The sequence below is a fragment of the Dendrobates tinctorius genome, unplaced genomic scaffold, assembly GCF_039654945.1.
Source record: "Dendrobates tinctorius isolate UK_male_01 unplaced genomic scaffold, ASM3965494v1 ptg000226l, whole genome shotgun sequence".
NCBI classification, from domain to species: domain Eukaryota; kingdom Metazoa; phylum Chordata; class Amphibia; order Anura; family Dendrobatidae; genus Dendrobates; species Dendrobates tinctorius.
The window spans coordinates 8345543-8370692 of NW_027361893.1; the positions used below are offsets into that span (position 1 = coordinate 8345543).

The window sequence follows — 25150 nt, forward strand, 5'->3', positions numbered from 1 at the left end:
TTATTCTCTATGTGGAGTGCGGCTCTGCGGGTGGAGGTCGGTGCTGGAGGCTCCATTATTCTCTATGTGGAGTGCGGCTCTGCGGGTGGAGGTAGGTGCCGGAGGCTCCATTATTCTCTATGTGGAGTGCGGCTCTGCGGGTGGAGGTTGGTGCTGGAGGCTTCATTATTCTCTATGTGGAGTGCGGGTGGAGGTCGGTGCCGGAGGCTCCATTATTCTCTATGTGGAGTGCGGCTCTGCCGGTGGAGGTAGGTACTGGAGGCTCCATTATTCTCTATGTGGAGTGCGGCTCTGCCGGTGGAGGTCGGTGCCGGAGGCTCCATTAGTCTCTATGTGGAGTGTGGCTCTGCAGGTGGAGGTCGGTGCTGGAGGCTCCATTATTCTCTATGTGGAGTGCGGCTCTGCGGGTGGAGGTCGGTGCTGGAGGCTCCATTATTCTCTATGTGGAGTGCGGCTCTGCGGGTGGAGGTTGGTGCTGGAGGCTTCATTATTCTCTATGTGGAGTGCGGGTGGAGGTCAGTGCTGGAGGCTCCATTATTCTCTATGTGGAGTGTGGCTCTGCAGGTGGAGGTCGGTGCTGGAGGCTCCATTATTCTCTATGTGGAGTGCGACTCTGCGGGTGGAGGTCAGTGCTGGAGGCTCCATTATTCTCTATGTGGGGTATGGCTCTGCAGGTGGAGGTCGGTGCCGGAGGCTCCATTATTCTCTATGTGTAGTGTGGCTCTGCGGGTGGAGGTCAGTGCTGGAGGCTCCATTATTCTCTATGTGGAGTGCGGCTCTGCGGGTGGAGGTCGGTGCTGGAGGCTCCATTATTCTCTATGTGGAGTGCGGCTCTGCGGGTGGAGGTCAGTGCTGGAGGCTCCATTATTCTCTATGTGGAGTGCGGTTCTGAGGGTGGAGGTCAGTGCTGGAGGCTCCATTATTCTCTATGTGGAGTGCGGCTCTGCGGGTGGAGGTCAGTGCTGGAGGCTCCATTATTCTCTATGTGGAGTGCGGCTCTGCGGGTGGAGGTCGGTGCTGGAGGCTCCATTATTCTCTATGTGGAGTGCGGCTCTGCGGGTGGAGGTTGGTGCTGGAGGCTCCATTATTCTCTATGTGGAGTGCGGGTGGAGGTCGGTGCCGGAGGCTCCATTATTCTCTATGTGGAGTGTGGCTCTGCGGGTGGAGGTCGGTGCTGGAGGCTCCATTATTCTCTATGTGGAGTGCGGCTCTGCGGGTGGAGGTTGGTGCTGGAGGCTCCATTATTCTCTATGTGGAGTGCGGCTCTGCGGGTGGAGGTAGGTGCCGGAGGCTCCATTATTCTCTGTGGAGTGCGGCTCTGCGGGTGGAGGTCGGTGCTGGAGGCTCCATTATTCTCTATGTGGAGTGCGGCTCTGCGGGTGGAGGTTGGTGCTGGAGGCTTCATTATTCTCTATGTGGAGTGCGGGTGGAGGTCGGTGCCGGAGGCTCCATTATTCTCTATGTGGAGTGCGGCTCTGCGGGTGGAGGTCGGTGCTGGAGGCTCCATTATTCTCTATGTGGAGTGTGGCTCTGCGGGTGGATGTAGGTGCCGGAGGCTCCATTATTCTCTATGTGGAGTGCGGCTCTGCGGGTGGAGGTTGGTGCTGGAGGCTTCATTATTCTCTATGTGGAGTGCGGGTGGAGGTCGGTGCCGGAGGCTCCATTATTCTCTATGTGGAGTGCGGCTCTGCGGGTGGAGGTAGGTGCCGGAGGCTCCATTATTCTCTATGTGGAGTGTGGCTCTGCCGGTGGAGGTCGGTGCCGGAGGCTCCTTTATTCTCTATGTGGAGTGTGGCTCTGCAGGTGGAGGTCGGTGCCGAAGGCTCCATTATTCTCTATGTGGAGTGCGGCTCTGCGGGTGGAGGTAGGTGCCGGAGGCTCCATTATTCTCTATGTGGAGTGCGGCTCTGCGGGTGGAGGTTGGTGCTGGAGGCTTCATTATTCTCTATGTGGAGTGCGGGTGGAGGTCGGTGCCGGAGGCTCCATTATTCTCTATGTGGAGTGCGGCTCTGTGGGTGGAGGTCGGTGCCGGAGGCTCCTTTATTCTCTATGTGGAGTGTGGCTCTGCAGGTGGAGGTCGGTGCCGAAGGCTCCATTATTCTCTATGTGGAGTGCGGCTCTGCGGGTGGAGGTCAGTGCTGGAGGCTCCATTATTCTCTATGTGGGGTATGGCTCTGCAGGTGGAGGTCGGTGCCGGAGGCTCCATTATTCTCTATGTGGTGTGCGGCTCTGCGGGTGGAGGTCGGTGCTGGAGGCTCCATTATTCTCTATGTGGAGTGTGTCTCTGCGGGTGGAGGTAGGTACTGGAGGCTCCATTATTCTCTATGTGGAGTGCGGCTCTGCGGGTGGAGGTCGGTGCCGGAGGCTCCATTATTCTCTATGTGGAGTGCGGCTCTGCGGGTGGAGGTCTGTGCCGGAGGCTCCATTATTCTCTATGTGGAGTGCGGCTCTGCGGGTGGAGGTCGGTGCTGGAGGCTCCATTATTGTCTATGTGGAGTGTGGCTCTGCGGGTGGAGGTCGGTGCTGGAGGCTCCATTATTCTCTATGTGGAGTGCGGCTCTGCGGGTGGAGGTCGGTGCCGGAGGCTCCATTATTCTCTATGTGGAGTGGGGCTCTGCGGGTGGAGGTCGGTGCCGGAGGCTCCATTATTCTCTATGTGGAGTGCGGATCTGCGGGTGGAGGTCGGTGCCGGAGGCTCCATTATTCTTTATTTGGAGTGCGGCTCTGCGGGTGGAGGTCGGTGCCGGAGGCTCCATTATTCTCTATGTGGCGTGTGGCTCTGCGGGTGTTGGTCGGTGCAGGAGGCTCCATTATTCTCTATGTGGAGTGCGGCTCTGCGGGTGGAGGTCGGTGATGGAGGCTCCATTATTCTCTATGTGGAGTGCGGCTCTGCGGGTGGAGGTCGGTGCTGGAGGCTCCATTATTCTGTATGTGGAGTGCGGCTCTGTGGGTGGAGGTCGGTGCTGGAGGCTCCATTATTCTCTAAGAGGTCAGTGCTGGAGATTCCCCATTACTGAGTGGGGGGAACATTAACCCCTTCAGCACGGAGACTCTTTTGGGGTTTTTGTTGCCACTTTATAAGAACCATTACTTTTTTTTTCTCTTTCCTGAAATAGATACAAACAACCCAACAATGGAAGACAGGAAGGGAGGAAACGGCTTGTAGACATAGTACAGGGCCCCTTTCTTGGCCCCACACAGAGTAATGCCCCCATTATGTCCCTTATGCAGTATATATGATGCCCCCACACAGTGTAATGCCCCCATTATGCCCCTTATGCAGTATATGTGATGCCCCCACACTGTGTAATGCCCCCATTATGCCCCTTATGCAGTATATATGATGGCCCCACACTGTAATGCCCCCATTATGCCCCTTATGCAGTATATATGATGCCCCCACACAGTGTAATGCCCCCATTATGCCCCTTATGCAGTATATATGATGCCCCCACACTGTGTAATGCCCCCATTATGCCCCTTATGCAGTATATATGATGCCCCCACACAGTGTAATGCCCCCATTATGCCCCTTATGCAGTATATATGATACCCCCACACTGTAATGCCCCCATTATGCACCTTATGCAGTATATATGATGCCCCCACACAGTGTAATGCCCCCATTATGCCCCTTATGCAGTATATATGATGCCCCCACACAGTGTAATGTCCCCATTATGCCCCTTATGCAGTATATATGATGCCCCCCTCCCAGTGTAATGCCCCCATTATGCCCCTTATGCAGTATATATGATGCCCCCACACAGTGTAATGCCACCATTATGCCCCTTATGCAGTATATATGATGCCTCCCACACAGTGTAATGCCCCCATTATGCCCCTTATGCAGTATATATGATGCCCCCCTCCCAGTGTAATGCCCCCATTATGCCCCTTATGCAGTATATATGATGCCTCCACACAGTGTAATGCCCCCATTATGCCCCTTATACAGTATATATGATGCCCCCACACAGTGTAATGCCCCCATTATGCCCCTTATGCAGTATATATGATGCCCCTACACAGTGTAATGCCCCCATTATGCCCCTTATGCAGTATATATGATGCCCCTACACAGTGTAATGCCCCCATTATGCCCCTTATGCAGTATATATGATGCCCCCACACAGTGTAATGCCCCCATTATGCCCCTTATGCAGTATATATGATGCCCCCACACAGTGTAATGCCCCCATTATGCCCCTTATGCAGCATATGATGCTTCCCACACAGTGTAATGCCCCCATTATGCCCCTTATGCAGTATATATGATGCCCCCACACAGTGTAATGCCCCCATTATGCCCCTTATACAGTATATATGATGCCCCCCACAGTGTAATGCCCCCATTATGCCCCTTATGCAGTATATGATGCCCCCCACACAGTGTAATGTCCCCATTATGCCCCTTATGCAGTATATATGATGCCCGCACACAGTGTAATGCCCCCATTATGCCCCTTATGCAGTGTATATGATGCCCGCACACAGTGTAATGCCCCCCTTATGCAGCATATATGATGCCCCCCCACAGTGTAATGCCCCCATTATGCCCCTTATGCAGTATATATGATGCTTCCCACACAGTGTAATGCCCCCATTATGCCCCTTATGCAGTATATAAGATGCCCCCACACAGTGTAATGCCCCCATTATGCCCCTTATGCAGTATATATGATGCCCCCCCACAGTGTAATGCCCCCATTATGCCCCTTATACAGTATATAAGATGCCCCCACACAGTGTAATGCCCCCATTATGCCCCTTATGCAGTATATATGATGCCCCCCACACAGTGTAATGCCCCCATTATGCCCCTTATGCAGTATATATGATGCCCCCACACAGTGTAATGCTCCCATTATGCCCCTTATGCAGTATATATGATGCCCCCACACAGTGTAATGCCCCCATTATGCCCCTTATGCAGTATATATGATGCCCCCACACAGTGTAATGCCCCCATTATGCCCCTTATGCAGTATATATGATGCCCCCACACAGTGTAATGCCCCCATTATGCCCCTTATGCAGTATATATGATGCCCCCACACAGTGTAATGCCCCTGTAAGCAGGTTCTGCAGCCACAACCAGCTGCCTCAGGCACGTTACCATGGCTGGTACCTCAGATTCTTCCCCAGCACCCCGTTCCTTTGCTTGGTGCCGGATCTGTTCTGCCTTTGGGGCTACGGCCTTTATAATATCAGGAAACTGCTTCATCAAGGCAACATGACCTGGTGTACCATCTAGACTCTTACTTCCTCAAACTCTCCCTCTTCCCATTGATTCCACAGTGTCCCGTTTGGATGGCAGTCTTTCTGTACACATGCCGCACTGACGATTCATTCTTCTTATGACACCTTTTAACACCCCTTATGCAGTATATATGTTGTCCCTCACACAGTAAAATGTTTCCATAGTACTGGCATCTCTCGTATCCCCGCACACAGTACAATGTTCCCACAGTACCGCCATCCCACCACACACAGTATTTTGCTCTCACAATCCTGCCCCCTACATTCACAATATGGCACCATACATCTCAACATCTACCTCTGACCACCAAAAGTGAATTAAAAAATACTCAGCCTCATTCTCATCTCCTCCTGTATATACCTGTATGTCATCTCCTCCTGTATATACCTGTATGTCATCTCCTCCTGTATATACCTGTATGTCATCTCCTCCTGTATATACCTGTATGTCATCTCCTCCTGTATATACCTGTATGTCATCTCCTCCTGTATATACCTGTGTGTCATCTCCTCCTGTATATAGTATATACCTGTGTCATCTCCTCCTGTATATACCTGTGTGTCATCTCCTCCTGTATATACCTGTGTCATCTCCTCCTGTATATACCTGTGTGTCATCTCCTCCTGTATATACCTGTGTGTCATCTCCTCCTGTATATAGTATATACCTGTGTCATCTCCTCCTGTATATACCTGTGTGTCATCTCCTCCTGTATATACCTGTGTGTCATCTCCTCCTGTATATACCTGTGTGTCATCTCCTCCTGTATATAGTATATACCTGTGTCATCTCCTCCTGTATATACCTGTGTGTCATCTCCTCCTGTATATACCTGTGTGTCATCTCCTCCTGTATATACCTGTGTGTCATCTCCTCCTGTATATACGTGTGTCATCTCCTCCTGTATATACCTGTGTCATCTCCTCCTGTATATACCTGTGTCATCTCCTCCTGTATATACCTGTGTGTCATCTCCTCCTGTATATACCTGTGTGTCATCTCCTCCTGTATATACCTGTGTGTCATCTCCTCCTGTATATACCTGTGTGTCATCTCCTCCTGTATATACCTGTGTGTCATCTCCTCCTGTATATACCTGTGTGTCATCTCCTCCTGTATATAGTATATATCTGTGTCATCTCCTCCTGTATATACCTGTGTGTCATCTCCTCCTGTATATAGTATATATCTGTGTCATCTCCTCCTGTATATACCTGTGTCATCTCCTCCTGTATATAGTATATACCTGTGTGTCATCTCCTCCTGTATATACCTGTGTCATCTCCTCCTGTATATACCTGTGTGTCATCTCCTCCTGTATATACCTGTGTGTCATCTCCTCCTGTATATACCTGTGTGTCATCTCCTCCTGTATATACCTGTGTCATCTCCTCCTGTATATACCTGTGTGTCATCTCCTCCTGTATATACCTGTGTGTCATCTCCTCCTGTATATACCTGTGTGTCATCTCCTCCTGTATATACCTGTGTGTCATCTCCTCCTGTATATACCTGTGTGTCATCTCCTCCTGTATATACCTGTGTGTCATCTCCTCCTGTATATACCTGTGTGTCATCTCCTCCTGTATATACCTGTGTGTCATCTCCTCCTGTATATACCTGTGTGTCATCTCCTCCTGTATATACCTGTGTGTCATCTCCTCCTGTATATACCTGTGTGTCATCTCCTCCTGTATATAGTATATATCTGTGTATCATCTCCTCCTGTATATAGTATATACCTGTGTCATCTCCTCCTGTATATAGTATATATCTGTGTCATCTCCTCCTGTATATACTGTACCTGTGTCATCTCCTCCTGTATATAGTATATATCTGTGTATTATCTCCTCCTGTATATAGTATATACCTGTGTCATCTCCTCCTGTATATACCTGTGTCATCTCCTCCTGTATATAGTATATATCTGTGTGTCATCTCCTCCTGTATATAGTATATACCTGTGTGTCATCTCCTCCTGTATATAGTATATACCTGTGTGTCATCTCCTCCTGTATATAGTATATACCTGTGTCATCTCCTCCTGTATATAGTATATATCTGTGTCATCTCCTCCTGTATATACCTGTGTATCATCTCCTCCTGTATATAGTATATACCTGTGTGTCATCTCCTCCTGTATATAGTATATTCCTGTGTGTCATCTCCTCCTGTATATAGTATATACCTGTGTGTCATCTCCTCCTGTATATAGTATATACCTGTGTGTCATCTCCTCCTGTATATAGTATATTCCTGTGTGTCATCTCCTCCTGTATATAGTATATACCTGTGTCATCTCCTCCTGTATATAGTATATACCTGTGTGTCATCTCCTCCTGTATATAGTATATACGTGTGTCATCTCCTCCTGTATATAGTATATACCTGTGTCATCTCCTCCTGTATATACCTGTGTGTCATCTCCTCCTGTATATAGTATATACCTGTGTCATCTCCTCCTGTATATAGTATATACCTGTGTCATCTCCTCCTGTATATAGTATATACCTGTGTGTCATCTCCTCCTGTATATAGTATATACCTGTGTGTCATCTCCTCCTGTATATAGTATATACCTGTGTGTCATCTCCTCCTGTATATAGTATATACCTGTGTGTCATCTCCTCCTGTATATAGTATATACCTGTGTGTCATCTCCTCCTGTATATAGTATATACCTGTGTGTCATCTCCTCCTGTATATAGTATATACCTGTGTGTCATCTCCTCCTGTATATACCTGTGTCATCTCCTCCTGTATATAGTATATACCTGTGTCATCTCCTCCTGTATATAGTATATACCTGTGTGTCATCTCCTCCTGTATATACCTGTGTGTCATCTCCTCCTGTATATAGTATGTACCTGTGTGTATAAGAGATGGAGTAATAAATGATCAGCTATTTTCAGTGATTGCCTTTTGTCGTCTCTCCTATTATTGGGATATAACTCTCTGCCCTGTGACGGGTGGGGATAGCAGTTTCCCCGGACTCCTGTGTGTCATCTCCTCCTGTATATAGTATATACCTGTGTCATCTCCTCCTGTATATAGTATATACCTGTGTGTCATCTCCTCCTGTGTATAGTATATACCTGTGTGTCATCTCCTCCTGTATATAGTATATACCTGTGTGTCATCTCCTCCTGTATATAGTATATACCTGTGTCATCTCCTCCTGTATATAGTATATTCCTGTGTGTATAAGAGATGGAGTAATAAATGATCAGCTATTTTCAGTGATTGCCTTTTGTCGTCTCTCCTATTATTGGGATATAACTCTCTGCTCTGTGACGGGTGGGGATAGCAGTTTCCCCGGACTCCTGTGTGTTTCCATCCTGACATGTGCTGGGCTCCCGGTAATGCTTTGTCAGTGCGTGCAGATGCTATGTATGGGGTAGGATGCCCCTTAGATATCTGTATACGTCTGGCCGCTTTATCCTTTTTATCTGTGGGGCGCTTCAGCCTTGTCACCTGTAGCCACCTCTGTGTCTTTAGTGACGCCCTCCCTCCAGGCATAGACGTCTTGCACGGGGCTGTTCTGAGGCATCTGAGACCATAACAGCTTTTTCAGCAGCACGCCTGCCCACTTTATTCCTGACAACTGCCGCGTCCATAGCGACGCCTCACTGATGGGCCTTTACGTCACGCATGGGGGTTGTAGTCCCTTTTCCCAGCCCCTGGGCATATGTGCCTGTAACTACGGCGCGCCTGCGAAGTTTATCTCTGACAAACATTGTGTCCATAGCGACGCCTCACAGATGGGTGCCGACGTCACCTATGGGGGCTGTACACAATCCTCTCAGCACCTGGACATCTGAGACCTCAGGACGCCGCCTCGTTCTCCCATAGCTGTGGGTGTTCTCCGTGTGATAGGTGGGTCTATGTAAAAGCAGCAATATACACACGCTGTTACACTTGCCCCTGAGTGTCATCTCCTCCTGTATATAGTATATACCTGTGTGTCATCGCCTCCTGTATATAGTATATACCTGTGTATCATCTCCTCCTGTATATAGTATATACCTGTGTGTCATCTCCTCCTGTATATAGTATATACCTGTATGTCATCTCCTCCTGTATATAGTATATACCTGTGTGTCATCTCCTCCTGTATATAGTATATACCTCTGTGTCATCTCCTCCTGTATATAGTATATACCTGTGTGTCATCGCCTCCTGTATATAGTATATACCTGTGTGTCATCTCCTCCTGTATATAGTATATACCTGTGTATCATCTCCTCCTGTATATAGTATATACCTGTGTGTCATCTCCTCCTGTATATAGTATATACCTGTGTGTCATCTCCTCCTGTATATAGTATAGACCTGTGTGTCATCTCCTCCTGTATATAGTATATACCTGTGTGTCATCTCCTCCTGTATATAGTATATACCTGTGTGTCATCTCCTCCTGTATATAGTATATACCTGTGTGTCATCTCCTCCTGTATATAGTATAGACGTGTGTCATCTCCTCCTGTATATAGTATATACCTGTGTCATCTCCTCCTGTATATAGTATATACCTGTGTGTCATCTCCTCCTGTATATAGTAGATACCTGTGTCATCTCCTCCTGTATATAGTATATACCTGTGTGTCATCTCCTCCTGTATATAGTATATACCTGTGTGTCATCTCCTCCTGTATATAGTAGATACCTGTGTCATCTCCTCCTGTATATAACTGTCATCTCCTCCTGTGTATAGTATATACCTGTATGTCATCTCTTCCTGTATATAGTATATATGTCATCTCCTCCTGTATATAGTATATACCTGTATGTCATCTCCTCCTGTATATAGTATATACCTGTGTGTCATCTCCTCCTGTATATAGTATATACGTGTGTCATCTCCTCCTGTATATAGTATATACCTGTGTATCATCTCCTCCTGTATATAGTATATACCTGTGTCATCTCCTCCTGTATATACCTGTGTGTCATCTCCTCCTGTATATACCTGTGTGTCATCTCCTCCTGTATATAGTATATACCTGTGTGTCATCTCCTCCTGTATATAGTATATACCTGTGTGTCATCTCCTCCTGTATATAGTACAGTTGTGGCCAAAATATTGACACCCTTTCAATTCTGTCAGATAATACTCAGTTTCTTCCTGAAAATGATTGCAAACACAAATTCTTTGTTATTATCTTCATTTAATTTGTCTTAAATGGAAAAACACAAGGAATTGTCCTAAAGCCAAATTGGATATAATTCCACACCAAACATAAAAGAGAGGGTGGACAAAAGTATTGGCACTGTTCGAAAAATCATTTGATGATTCTCTAATTTGTGTAATTAACAGCACCTGTAACTTACCTGTGGCACCTAACAGGTGTTGGCAATAACTAAATCACACTTGCAGCCAGTTGACATGGATTAAAGTTGACTCAACCTCTGTCCTGTGTCCTTGTGTGTACCACATTGAGCATGGAGAAAAGAAAGAAGACCAAAGAACTGTCTGAGGACTTGAGAAACCAAATTGTGAGGAAGCATGAGCAATCTCAAGGCTACAAGTCCATCTCCAAAGACCTGAATGTTCCTGTGTCTACCATGCGCAGTGTCATCAAGAAGTTTAAAGCCCATGGCACTGTGGCTAACCTCCCTAGATGTTGACGGAAAAGAAAACTTGACATGAGATTTCAACGCAAGATTGTGCGGATGTTGGTTAAAGAACCTCGACTAACATCCAAACAAGTTCAAGCTGCCCTGCAGTCCGAGGGTACAACAGTGTCAACCCGTACTAACCGTCGGCGTCTGAATGAAAAGGGACTGTATGGTAGGAGACCCAGGAAGACCCCACTTCTTACCCCGAGACATAAAAAAGCCATGCTGGAGTTTCCCAAAACTTACCTGAAAAAGCCTAAAAGTTTTGGAAGAATGTTCTCTGGTCAGATGAGACAAAAGTAGAGCTTTTTGGGCAAAGGCATCAACATAGAGTTTACAGGAGAGGAAAAAGAGGCATTCAAAGAAAAAGAACATGGTCCCTACAGTCAAACATGGCGGAGGTTCCCTGATGTTTTGGGGTTGCTTTGCTGTCTCTGGCGCTGGACTGCTTGACCGTTTGCATGGCATTATGAAGTCTGAAGGCTACCAACAAATTTTGCAGCATAATGTAGGGCCCAGTGTAAGAAAGCTGGGTCTCCCTCAGAGGACATGGGTCTTCCAGCAGGACAATGACCCAAAACACACTTCAAAAAGCACTAGAAAATGGTTTGAGAGAAAGCACTGGAGACTTCTAAGGTGGCCAGCAATGAGTCCAGACCTGAATCCCATAGAACACCTGTGGAGAGATCTAAAAATGGCAGTTTGGAGCAGGCACCCTTCAAATATCAGGGACCTGGAGCAGTTTGCCAAAGAAGAATGGTCTAAAATTCCAGCAGAGCATTGTAAGAAACTCATTGATGGTTACCGGAAGCGGTTGGTCGCAGTTATTTTGGCTAAAGGTTATGCAACCAAGTATTAGGCTGAGGGTGCCAATACTTTTGTCTGGCCCATTTTTGGAGTTTTGTGTGAAATGATCAATTTTTTGCTTCATTCTCTGTTGTGTTTTTTCATTTAAGACAAATTAAATGGAGATAATACCAAAGAATTTGTGATTGCAATCATTTTCAGGAAGAAACTGAGCATTATCTGACAGAATTGCAGGGGTGTCAATACTTTTGGCCACAACTGTATATACCTGTGTCGTCATCTCCTGTATATTGTATATACCTGTGTCGTCATCTCCTGCTGTATATTGTATATACCTGTGTCGTCATCTCCTGCTGTATATTGTATATACCTGTGTGTCATCTCTTCCTGTGTATATACGTGTCATCTCCTCCTGTATATACTATATACCTGTGTATCATCTCCTCCTGTATATAGTATATACCTGTGTCATCTCCTCCTGTATATATTATATACCCGTGTCATATCCTCCTGTATATAGTATATACCTGTGTATCATCTCCTCCTGTATATAGTATATACCTGTCATCTCCTCATGTATATAGTATATACGTGTCACCTCCTCCTGTATATAGTATATACCTGTGTCATCGCCTCCTGTATATAGTATATACCTGTGTCATCGCCTCCTGTATATAGTATATACCTGTGTCATCTCCTCCTGTATATAGTATATACCTGTGTCATCTCCTCCTGTATGTAGTATATACCTGTGTGTCATCTCCTCCTGTATATAGTATATACCTGTGTCATCTCCTCCTGTATATAGTGTATATACCTGTCATGTCCTCCTGTATATAGTATATACCTGTGTCATCTCCTCCTGTATATAGTATATACCTGTGTCATCTCCTCCTGTATATAGTATATACCTGTGTCATCTCCTCCTGTATATAGTATATACCTGTGTCATCTCCTCCTGTATATAGTATATACCTGTGTGTCATCTCCTCCTGTATATAGTCTATACCTGTGTCATCTCCTCCTGTATATAGTCTATACCTGTGTCATCTCCTCCTGTATATAGTATATACCTGAGTGTCATCTCCTCCTGTATATAGTATATACCTGAGTGTCATCTCCTCCTGTATATAGTATATACCTGAGTGTCATCTCCTCCTGTATATAGTATATACCTGAGTGTCATCTCCTCCTGTATATAGTATATATCTGTGTCATCTCCTGTATATAGTATATACCTGTCATCTCCTCCTGTATATAGTATATACCTGTGTGTCATCTCCTCCTGTATATAGTATATACGTGTGTCATCTCCTCCTGTATATAGTATATACCTGTGTGTCATCTCCTCCTGTATATAGTATATACCTGTGTCATCTCCTCCTGTATATAGTATATACCTGTGTCATCTCCTCCTGTATATAGTATATACCTGTGTCATCTCCTCCTGTATATAGTATATACCTGTGTCATCTCCTCCTGTATATAGTATATACCTGTGTGTCATCTCCTCCTGTATATAGTATATACCTGTGTGTCATCTCCTCCTGTATATAGTATATACCTGTGTCATCTCCTCCTGTATATAGTGTATATACCTGTCATCTCCTCCTGTATATAGTATATACCTGTGTCATCTCCTCCTGTATATAGTATATACCTGTGTCATCTCCTCCTGTATATAGTATATACGTGTGTCATCTCCTCCTGTATATAGTATATACCTGTGTGTCATCTCCTCCTGTATATAGTATATACCTGTGTCATCTCCTCCTGTATATAGTATATACCTGTGTGTCATCTCCTCCTGTATATAGTCTATACCTGTGTCATCTCCTCCTGTATATAGTATATACCTGTGTGTCATCTCCTCCTGTATATAGTCTATACCTGTGTCATCTCCTCCTGTATATAGTCTATACCTGTGTCATCTCCTCCTTTATATAGTATATACCTGAGTGTCATCTCCTCCTGTATATAGTATATACCTGAGTGTCATCTCCTCCTGTATATAGTATATACCTGAGTGTCATCTCCTCCTGTATATAGTATATACCTGAGTGTCATCTCCTCCTGTATATAGTATATATCTGTGTCATCTCCTGTATATAGTATATACCTGTGTGTCATCTCCTCCTGTATATAGTATATACCTGAGTGTCATCTCCTCCTGTATATAGTATATATCTGTGTCATCTCCTGTATATAGTATATACCTGTGTGTCATCTCCTCCTGTATATAGTATATACCTGTGTCATCTCCTGTATATAGTATATACCTGTGTATCATCTCCTCCTGTGTATAGTATATACCTGTGTGTCATCTCCTCCTGTATATAGTATATACCTGTGTCATCTCCTGTATATAGTATATACCTGTGTATCATCTCCTCCTGTGTATAGTATATACCTGTGTGTCATCTCCTCCTGTATATAGTATATACCTGTGTCATCTCCTACTGTATATAGTATATTCCTGTGTGTCATCTCCTCCTGTATATAGTATATACCTGTGTCATCTCCTCCTGTGTATAGTATATACCTGTGTGTCATCTCCTCCTGTATATAGTATATACCTGTGTATCATCTCCTCCTGTATATAGTGTATACCTGTGTGTCATCTCCTTCTGTATATAGTATATACCTGTGTGTCGTCTCCTCCTGTATATAGTATATACCTGTGTCATCTCCTGTGTATAGTATATACCTGTGTGTCATCTCCTCCTGTATATAGTATATACCTGTGTGTCATCTCCTCCTGTATATAGTATATACCTGTGTGTCATCTCCTCCTGTATATAGTATATACCTGTGTCATCTCCTCCTGTATATAGTATATACCTGTGTCATCTCCTCCTGTATATAGTATATACCTGTGTCATCTCCTGTGTATAGTATATACCTGTTTGTCATCTCCTCCTGCATATAGTATATACCTGTGTCATCTCCTCCTGTATATAGTATATACCTGTGTGTCATCTCCTCCTGTATATAGTATATACCTGTGTCATCTCCTCCTGTATATAGTATATACCTGTGTGTCATCTCCTCCTGTATATAGTATATACCTGTGTGTCATCTCCTCCTGTGTATAGTATATACCTGTGTCATCTCCTCCTGTATATAGTATGTACCTGTGTCATCTCCTCCTGTATATAGTATATACCTGTGTGTCATCTCCTCCTGTGTATAGTATATACCTGTGTGTCATCTCCTCCTGTATATAGTATATACCTGTGTCATCTCCTCCTGTATATAGTATATACCTGTGTGTCATCTCCTCCTGTATATAGTATATACCTGTGTGTCATCTCCTCCTGTATATAGTATATACCTGTGTGTCATCTCCTCCTGTATATAGTATATACCTGTGTGTCATCTCCTCCTGTGTATAGTATATACCTGTGTGTCATCTCCTCCTGTATATAGTATATACCTGTGTGTCATCTCCTCCTGTATATAGTATAGACCTGTGTGTCATCTCCTCCTGTGTATAGTATATACCTGTGTGTCATCTCCTCCTGTATATAGTATAGACCTGTGTGTCATCTCCTCCTGTATATAGTATATACCTGTGTGTCATCTCCCCCTGTATATAGTATATACCTGTGTGTCATCTCCTCCTGTATATAGTATATATCTGTGTGTCATCTCCTCCTGTATATAGTATATACCTGTGTGTCATCTCCTCCTGTATATAGTATATACCTGTGTCATCTCCTACTGTATATAGTATATACCTGTGTCATCTCCTACTGTATATAGTATATACCTGTGTGTCATCTCCCCCTGTATATAGTATATACCTGTGTGTCATCTCCTCCTGTATATAGTATATACCTGTGTCATCTCCTACTGTATATAGTATATACCTGTGTCATCTCCTACTGTATATAGTATATACCTGTGTGTCATCTCCCCCTGTATATAGTATAGACCTGTGTGTCATCTCCTCCTGTATATAGTATATACCTGTGTGTCATCTCCCCCTGTATATAGTATATACCTGTGTGTCATCTCCTCCTGTATATAGTATATACCTGTGTGTCATCTCCTCCTGTATATAGTATATACCTGTGTGTCATCTCCTCCTGTATATAGTATATACCTGTGTCATCTCCTACTGTATATAGTATATTCCTGTGTGTCATCTCCTCCTGTATATAGTATATACCTGTGTCATCTCCTCCTGTGTATAGTATATACCTGTGTGTCATCTCCTCCTGTATATAGTATATACCTGTGTGTCATCTCCTCCTGTATATAGTATATACCTGTGTGTCATCTCCTCCTGTATATAGTATATACCTGTGTCATCTCCTCCTGTATATAGTATATACCTGTGTCATCTCCTCCTGTATATAGTATATACCTGTGTCATCTCCTGCTGTATATAGTATATATCTGTGTGTCATCTCCTCCTGTATATAGTATATACCTGTGTGTCATCTCCTCCTGTATATAGTATATACCTGTGTCATCTCCTCCTGTATATAGTATAGACCTGTGTATCATCTCCTCCTGTATATATTATATACCTGTGTGTCATCTCCTCCTGTATATAGTATATACCTGTGTGTCATCTTCTCCTGTATATAGTATATACCTGTGTGTCATCTCCTCCTGTATATAGTATATACCTGTGTGTCATCTCCTCCTGTATATAGTATATACCTGTGTCATCTCCTCCTGTATATAGTATATTCCTGTGTGTATAAGAGATGGAGTAATAAATGATCAGCTATTTTCAGTGATTGCCTTTTGTCGTCTCTCCTATTATTGGGATATAACTCTCTGCCCTGTGACGGGTGGGGATAGCAGTTTCCCCGGACTCCTGTGTGTTTCCATCCTGACATGTGCTGGGCTCCCGGTAATGCTTTGTCAGTGCGTGCAGATGCTATGTATGGGGTAGGATGCCCCTTAGATATCTGTATACGTCTGGCCGCTTTATCCTTTTTATCTGTGGGGCGCTTCAGCCTTGTCACCTGTAGCCACCTCTGTGTCTTTAGTGACGCCCTCCCTCCAGGCATAGACGTCTTGCACGGGGCTGTTCTGAGGCATCTGAGACCATAACAGCTTTTTCAGCAGCACGCCTGCCCACTTTATTCCTGACAACTGCCGCGTCCATAGCGACGCCTCACTGATGGGCCTTTACGTCACGCATGGGGGTTGTAGTCCCTTTTCCCAGCCCCTGGGCATATGTGCCTGTAACTACGGCGCGCCTGCGAAGTTTATCTCTGACAAACATTGTGTCCATAGCGACGCCTCACAGATGGGTGCCGACGTCACCTATGGGGGCTGTACACACTCCTCTCAGCACCTGGACATCTGAGACCTCAGGACGCCGCCTCGTTCTCCCACAGCTGTGGGTGTTCTCCGTGTGATAGGTGGGTCTATGTAAAAGCAGCAATATACACACGCTGTTACACTTGCCCCTGACGAGGCCACCTTGTGTGTGGCGACACGCGTTGGCTAATATGCCCCCGGACCGCCTTGGCACCTCCATATAGTCCTTGGTGTCTCCTTTGGTCATGCTCAGTAGAGGTCATTGCATCTTTTCACACTTGGATCATCCTTTTAGTGTGGTAGCTATTTTGCTCTGCAGCTTAACCCTTTGCTTTGTCTTATTGCTCCTAAATCTTGTCCGTATTTGCTACTTTGTCACACATTACTGTATGGCTAATTTTTAGCCTTTTCTGGAAATGGGCATATAATATTATTTCTTTACCCCAATGGTGATACTAGAATTCTTGCAAATGGTCAATATCGGTCTTCCCATTATTATATGGACTTTTCATATGGCGTATAGGTTTTTGTAGGTGCTTTCATCATACTGCCTTAACACATGGAGTTTAGTTTTTTTGCAGGTGCCAAAAAATTGACAATAGTATATACACATTGTGATTGGTATTTATTGTAATACTTGAATTTAGGTTTGCGGGGCAAAAACCCATGTTTTCTTTTGGGCATTGGTTTTAAATGATTTTAATGGTGTGTGTTCTTTCTGCATATATTGCTAATAAATATTTTATACCTTTTTGAAATATGTGGTGGTTTTTTTTGTTTTTTTTTTAGTTAACGCCCGCTTAGCATGCATTTTTTTTTCTTTTGCTAATGAATACATGAGTGTCATCTACTCCTGTATATAGTGTATATACCTGTGTCCTCTACTCCTGTATATAGTATATACCTGTGTCATCTCCTCCTGTATATACCTGTGTCATCTCCTCCTGTATATACCTGTGTCATCTCCTCCTGTATATACCTGTGTCATCTCCTCCTGTGTATAGTGTATACCTGTGTGTCATCTTCTCCTGTGTATAGTATATACCTGTGTGTCATCTCCTCCTGTATATAGTATATACCTGTGTGTCATCTCCTCCTGTATATACCTGTGTCATCTCCTCCTGTATATACCTGTCATCTCCTCCTGTATATACCTGTGTCATCTCCTCCTGTATATACCTGTGTCATCTCCTCCTGTGTATAGTGTATACCTGTGTGTCATCTTCTCCTGTGTATAGTACTAGCTGAAGAGCCCGGTGCTGCCCAGGCATAGTAACTAACTGTGGATAGTTATAGCAAATTATAATTATCCTCCATCCCATAGTCCCGTGCCCATTTACCCACCATACATATCCTCCGTCCCGTGCCCTTATACCCATCACACATCCTCCTTTCCATAGTCAAACATTATGACATCATAATGAGTGGCGGGGCTTGACACGCACACACTTTTTCCCCAGTATGTAGACAGGGGCAAAATTGTTTGGTGAATTGGAACGCGCGGGGTTAAAATTTCGCCTCACAACATAGCCTAGGATGCTCTCAGGGTCCAGACGTGTGACTGTGCCAAATTTTGTGTCATGGCCAAAAGTTTTGAGAATGACACAAATATAATAATAATAAATTTTATTTTTATAGCGCCGACATATTCCGCAGCACTTTACATTTCAGAGGGGATTTGTACAGACAATAGACATTCCAGCATAACAATAATCACATACAGTAGATTATAACAAATACCAAGAGGAGTGAGGGCCCTGCTCGCAAGCTTACAGTCTATGGGGAAAGAGGGAGACACGAAAGGCGGGTGGTAACAGTTGCTCTGATTGTATGGACCAGCCATAATGTTAAGTGTGTAACAGTACAGACACAGAGGGCTAATGGATGCATAAAGCATGTGGGAACATGATGCTGGGAACCTGGTTATGGTAAAACTTTTGGCTCTGCCACACAGGGATAGGTTAGGTTAATGTGTTGAGGCGATAGGCCAGTCTGAATAAATGCGTTTTCAGGACACGCTTAAAATTGTGGGGATTGGGGACTAATCGTATTGACCTGGGAAGTGCATTCTAAAGAATTGGTGCGGCACGTGTAAAGTCTTGGAGACGGGAGTGGGAGGTTCTGACTATTGAGGATACTAACCTCAGGTCATCAGCAGAACGGAGGGCGCGGGTAGGGTGGTATACTGAAACAAGGGAGGAGATGTAGGGTGGTGCTGAGCCATGGAGGGCTTTGTGGGTGAGGGTAATAAGTTTATACTGAATTCTGGAGTGGATGGGTAGCCAGTGTAATGACTGGCACAAGGTAGAGGCATCGGTGTAACGATTGGTGAGGAATATGATCCTGGCTGCAGCATTCAAGACAGATTGGAGAGGGGAGAGTTTGGTAAGAGGGAGACCGATTAGAAGAGAGTTACAATAGTCGAGACGAGAATGAATAAGAGAAACAGTAAGAGTTTTTGCAGAGTCAAAAGTAAGAAAAGGTCGAATTCTAGAAATGTTTTTGAGGTGCAGATGACAAGAGCGAGCCAGTGATCAAATGTGGGGGGCAAAGGAAAGCTCGGAATCAAGTATGACCCCAAGACAGCGGGCATGTTGCTGGGGAGTAATAGTGGAACCACACACAGAAATAGCAATGTCGGGTATAGGTACATTAGTAGCAGGAGGAAACACCAGGAGTTCAGTCTTTGACAGGTTCAGTTTCAGATATAGTGAGGACATATTAGACACAGCGTTTAGACAATCGCCAGTGTTTTCTAGAAAGGCTGGCGTGATGTCAGGAGAAGAAGCGTATAATTGGGTGTCATCAGCATAGAGATGGTACTGGAAACCAAATCTACTGATTGTTTGACCAATAGGGGCAGTGTACAAGGAGAAGAGGAGGGGGCCTAGAACCGATCCTTGAGGAACCCCAACAGTAGGGGGAAGGTGAGAGGAGGAGGAACCGGCAAAAGAAACAGTAAAGGAGCGGTCGGAGAGATAGGAGGAGAACCAGGAGAGAACGGTGTCCTTGAGGCCAATGGAATGGAGCATAGTGAGGAGGAGCTGATGATCCACAGTGTTGAATGCTGCAGAGAGATCCAAGAGAATTAGCATGGAGTAATGACCATTTGATTTAGCTGTTAGCAGATCATTAGAGACTTTAGTGAGGGCAGTTTCAGTGGAGTGTAAAGAGCGGAAACCGGATTGGAGAGGGTCGAGAACAGAGTTTTCTGAGAGATAGCGGATAAGACGGGAGTGGACCAGGCGTTCCAGGAGTTTAGAGATGAAGGGAAGATTAGAGACAGGTCTATAGTTAGCGGCACAGTTTTGGTCGAGGGATGGTTTTTTAAGTAGTGGATGTATGATGGCATGCTTAAATGAGGAGGGAAAAATACCAGAATAGAGAGAGAGAGGTTAAATATTTTAGTTGGGTAAATATTAATTTTTTACAAAGTCTACTGCTTCATTTTTTCTAATGGCAATTTGCATATACTCCAGAACATTATAAAGAGTGATCAGCTTAACAGCAATTACTTGCAAAGTCAATATTTGCCTAGAAAATTAACTTTATCCCCCAAAACACATTTCAACATCATTGCAGCCCTGCCTTAAAAGGACCAGCTAACATCGTTTCAGTGATTGCTCCATTAACACAGTTGTGGGTGTTGATGAGGACAGGGCTGGAGAGCAATCTGTCATGATTAAGTAAGAATGACACCACTGGACACTTTAAAAGGAGGCTGGTGCTTGGCATCATTGTTTCTCTTCTGTTAACCATGGTTATCTCTAAACAAACACGTGCAGTCATCATTGCCCTGCACAAAAATGGCCTAACAGGGAAGAGTATCGCAGCTAGAAAGATTGCACCTCAGTCAACAATCTATCGCATCATCAAGAACTTCAAGGAGAGAGGTTCCCTTGTTGCCAAAAAGGCTCCAGGGCGCCCAAGAAAGACCAGCAAGCGCCAGGACCGTCTCTTAAAAGTGTTTCAGCTGCGGGATCGGGCTACCAGCAGTGCAGAGCTTGCTCAGGAATGGCAGCAGGCAGGTGTGAGTGCATCTGCACGCACTGTGAGGCGGAGACTCTTGGAGCAAGGCCTGGTCTCAAGGAGGGCAGCAAAGAAGCCACTTCTCTCCAGGAAAAACATCATGGACAGACTGATATTCTGCAAGAGGTACAGGGAGTGGACTGCTGAGGACTGGGGTAAAGTCATTTTCTCTGATGAATCCCCTTTTCGATTGTTTGGGACATCTGGAATACTGCTTATTCGGAGAAGACCAGGTGAGCGCTACCACCAGTCTTGTCTCATGCCAACTGTCAAGCATCTTGAAACCATTTATGTGTGGGGTTGCTTCTCAGCCAAGGGAATGGGCTCTCTGTCTTGCCTAAAAACACAGCCATGAATAAAGAATGGTACCAGAATGTCCTCCAAGAGCAACTTCTCCCAACCGTCCAAGAGCAATTTGGCGATCAACAATGCCTTTTTCAACATGATGGAGCACCTTGCCATAAAGCAAAGGTGATAACTAAATGGCTCAGGGAACAAAACATAGAGATTTTGGGACCATGGCCTGGAAACTCCCCAGATCTTAATCCCATTGAGAACTTGTGGTCAATAATCAAGAGACGGGTGGACAAACAAAAACCTTCAAATTCAGACAAAATAAAAGCATTGATTTTGCAAGAATGGACTGCTATCAGTCAGGATTTGATCCAGAAGTTGATTGAGAGCATGCCAGGGAGAATTGCTGAGGTCCTGAAGAAGGAGGGTCAACACTGCAAATATTGACTTGCTGCATTAACTCATTCTAACTGTCAATATAACCTTCTGTTACTCATAATATGATTGCAATTATATTTCTGTATGTGATAAAAACATTTGACAAACGCACATAAAAACCAGAGGCCAGCAGATCATGTGAAAATATAATATTTGTGTCATTCTCAAAACTTTTGGCCATGACTGTAGCTGCGACGGTGCGGATGCCTAGCCCGTACTCCCGTGTACGTGTACACACACACACACACACACACACACACACACACACTTGAGCTTTATAGATTAGATATACCTGTGTGTCATCTCCTCCTGTATTTAGTCTATACCTGTGTCATCTCCTCCTGTGTATATACCTGTGTATAGTATATACCTGTGTGTCATCTCCCCCCTGTGTATACCTGTATGTCATCTCCAGGTTCCCTCCCATCTGTATACGATGGTGGCACAGTGTCCCCTCTGCAAAGAGCTTTTCAGTGCGGCGGCGCCCCCTGAGTGTAATACCAATGAGTTAGAAATTGTAAAGAAGGACTAATTTAGGGTGGTATTAGTTGAAGCTTTATAAAAACATTTAAAGCTAACCAGGCATTGTCAGGTTGGCCCTGTTACACCGATTAAAATGATACCTGGGTTGGAGAAATCCAGCTTGTCTTTTTTCAATCTGTGTTTGAATTTTTAAGATAATGAGGATGCTTCATCCCAGAGAAAGAGGCTCCTGATTCTGAGCTCCCCCTGCAGTCTGTGTCAGAGGGTGGTCTGTGTCTGCACGGTAATAAATTGTAACTTAGTTAGCAAGTCCGAAAAAAGACATTTGTCCATCCAGTTCAGCCTATATTCTGTCAAAATAAATCCCCAGATCTACGTCCTTCTAAAGACCCTAATAGCTGTAAGATACAATATTGTTACGCTCCAGGCCTCTCTTTAACCCCTCGACTGAGTTTGCCATCACCACCTCCTCAGGCAGGTTATTCCAGATTCTCACTGCCCTAACGGTAAAGAATCCTCTTCTATGTTGGTGGAAAAACCTTCTCTCCTCCAGACGTGGAGAAAGCCCCTTGTGACCATCACCTTTCTTGGTATAAACAGATCCTCGTAGATATATTTGCATTGTCCCCTTATATACTTATATATGGTTATTAGTTCGCCCCTAAATCGTTTTTTTTCTAGACTAAATAATCTTAATTTTGCTAATCTCTCTGCGTATTGTAGTTCCCCCTTCCCCTTTATTAATTTTGTTGCCCTCCTTTTGTACTCGCTCTAGATAATAATATTATGCATTTATATAGCGCCATTTATTCCATGGCGCTTTACATGTGAAAAGGGGAAATATAGACAAGTATAATAAACATGTGTAAGACAAGGGACACACAAGTACATAAGGAGAGGGGACCCTGCCCGTGAGAGCTCACAGTCTACAGGGATGGGTGAAGATACAGTAGGAGAGGGTACAGCAGGTCGTGCTGTGGTTCGGTAGACCGAGGATCATTGCAGGCTGTAGGCTTGTCTGAACAGGTGGGTCTTCAGGTTCTTCTTGAAGGTTTCCGTTGATGGTGAGAGTCTGATGTGTTGCGGCAGGGAGTTTCAGAGTATGGGGGAAGCACGGGAGAAGTCTTGTATGCGGTTGTGGGAAGAAGAGATAAGGGGGAGTAGAGAAGGAGATCTTGAGATGATTGAAGGTTGCGTGCGGCTAGGTACCTAGAGACCATGTCATAGATGTATGGAAGAGACAGGTTGTGGATGGCTTTGTATGTCATGGTTGGGGTTCTGAATTGGAGCCTCTGGGCAATAGGAAGCCAGTTAAGGGCCTGGTATAGGGGGGAGGCTGGGGAATAGCAGGGGAGACAGGTGGATTAGTCGGGCAGCAGAGTGTAGGATGGACTGGAGTGGTGCTAGAGGGGAGGCCAGAGAGCAGGAGGTTGCAGTAGTCGAGGCGGGAGAGAAGAGCATGCACTAGTTCCATTATATCCTTCCTGAGCACCGGAGCCCCAAACTGTACACCAGTACTCCATGTGCCATCTAACCAGAGATTTGTACAGAGGCAGTATAATGCTCTCATCATGTGTATCCAGACCTCTTTAAATGCACCCCATGATCGTGATTGCCTTGGCATCGGCTGCCTGGCACTGTCTGCTTCAGGTAAGTTTATCATTAACTAGGATCCCCAAATCCTCCATGTCAGATTTACCCAGTGGTTTACCGTTCAGTGTGTAATGGTGATATTGATTCCTTCTTCCCATATGTATAACCTTACATTTATCATTGTTAAACCGTATCTGCCACCTTTTGGCCCAGGTTTCCATATTATCCAGATCCATCTGTAGCAGAATACTATCTTCTCTTGTGTTGACTGCTTTACATAGTTTTGTATCATATGCAAATATCGATATTTTACTGTGTAAACCTTCTACCAGATCGTTAATAAATATGTTGAAGTTAATAGGCCCCAACACCGACCCCTGCGGCACCCCACTGGTTACAGTGACCCAGTTAGAGACTATACCATTTATAACCACCCTCTGCTTTCTATCACTAAGCCATTTTCCCCCAGACCCAGCATTCTCATTTTGTGTACCAACCTCTTGTGTGGCACGGTATAAAACGCTTTGGAAAAATCAAGATATACCACATCCAGTGACTCACCTTGGACCAGTCTATAGCTTACCTCTTCTTCATGAAAGCTGATTAGATTGGTTTGACACGACCGATTCCTCATAAACCCATGCTGATATGGCGTTAAACAGTTATTCTCACTGAGATAATCCAGAATAACATCCCTCAGAAACCCTTCAAATATTTTACCAACAGTAGAGGATAGACTTACTGGCCTATAATTTCCAGGTTCACGTTTAGAGCCCTTTTTGAATATTGGTACCACATTTGCTATGCGCCAGTCCTGTGGAACAGACCCCGTCGCTATAGTGTCTCTAAATATAAGAAATAATGGTTTGTCTATTACATTACTTAGTTCTCTTAGTACTCGAGGGTGAATGCCATCCGGACCCGGAGATTTATCTATTTTAATCTTATTTAGCCGGTTTCGCACCTCTTCTTGGGTTAGATTGGTGACCCTTAATATAGGGTTTTCTTTGTCTCTCTGCATTTCACCTAGTATTTCATTTTCCACCGTGAATACCATGGAGAAGAAGGTGTTTAATATATTAGCTTTTTCCTCATCATCTACAACCATACTTTCCTCACAATATTTTAAGGGGCCTACACTTTCACTTTTGATTCTTTTACTATTGATATAGTTGAAGAACAGTTTGGGATTAGTTTTACTCTCCTTAGCAATGTGCTTCTCTGTTTCCTTTTTTGCAGCTTTAATTAGATTTTTAGATAAAGTATTTTTCTCCTTATTGTATTTTAGAGCTTCAGCGGTGCCATCCTGCTTTAGTAGTTTAAATGCTTTCTTTTTAC

At 44.5% G+C, this 25150-nt stretch overlaps 1 protein-coding gene across 1 annotated transcript in view; it reads left to right on the forward strand.

The window, feature by feature from the left end:
• Positions 1 to 510: 510 nt before the first annotated feature.
• LOC141059324 (uncharacterized) overlaps positions 511 to 25150 on the forward strand; it is a 73755-nt gene continuing 49115 nt past the window's right edge. The window contains exon 1 of the mRNA XM_073555653.1: positions 511 to 625. Within this exon, the coding sequence (XP_073411754.1) occupies positions 599 to 625 (27 nt within the window). The 5' untranslated portion in view covers positions 511 to 598. The remainder of the gene's footprint in view (positions 626 to 25150) is intronic.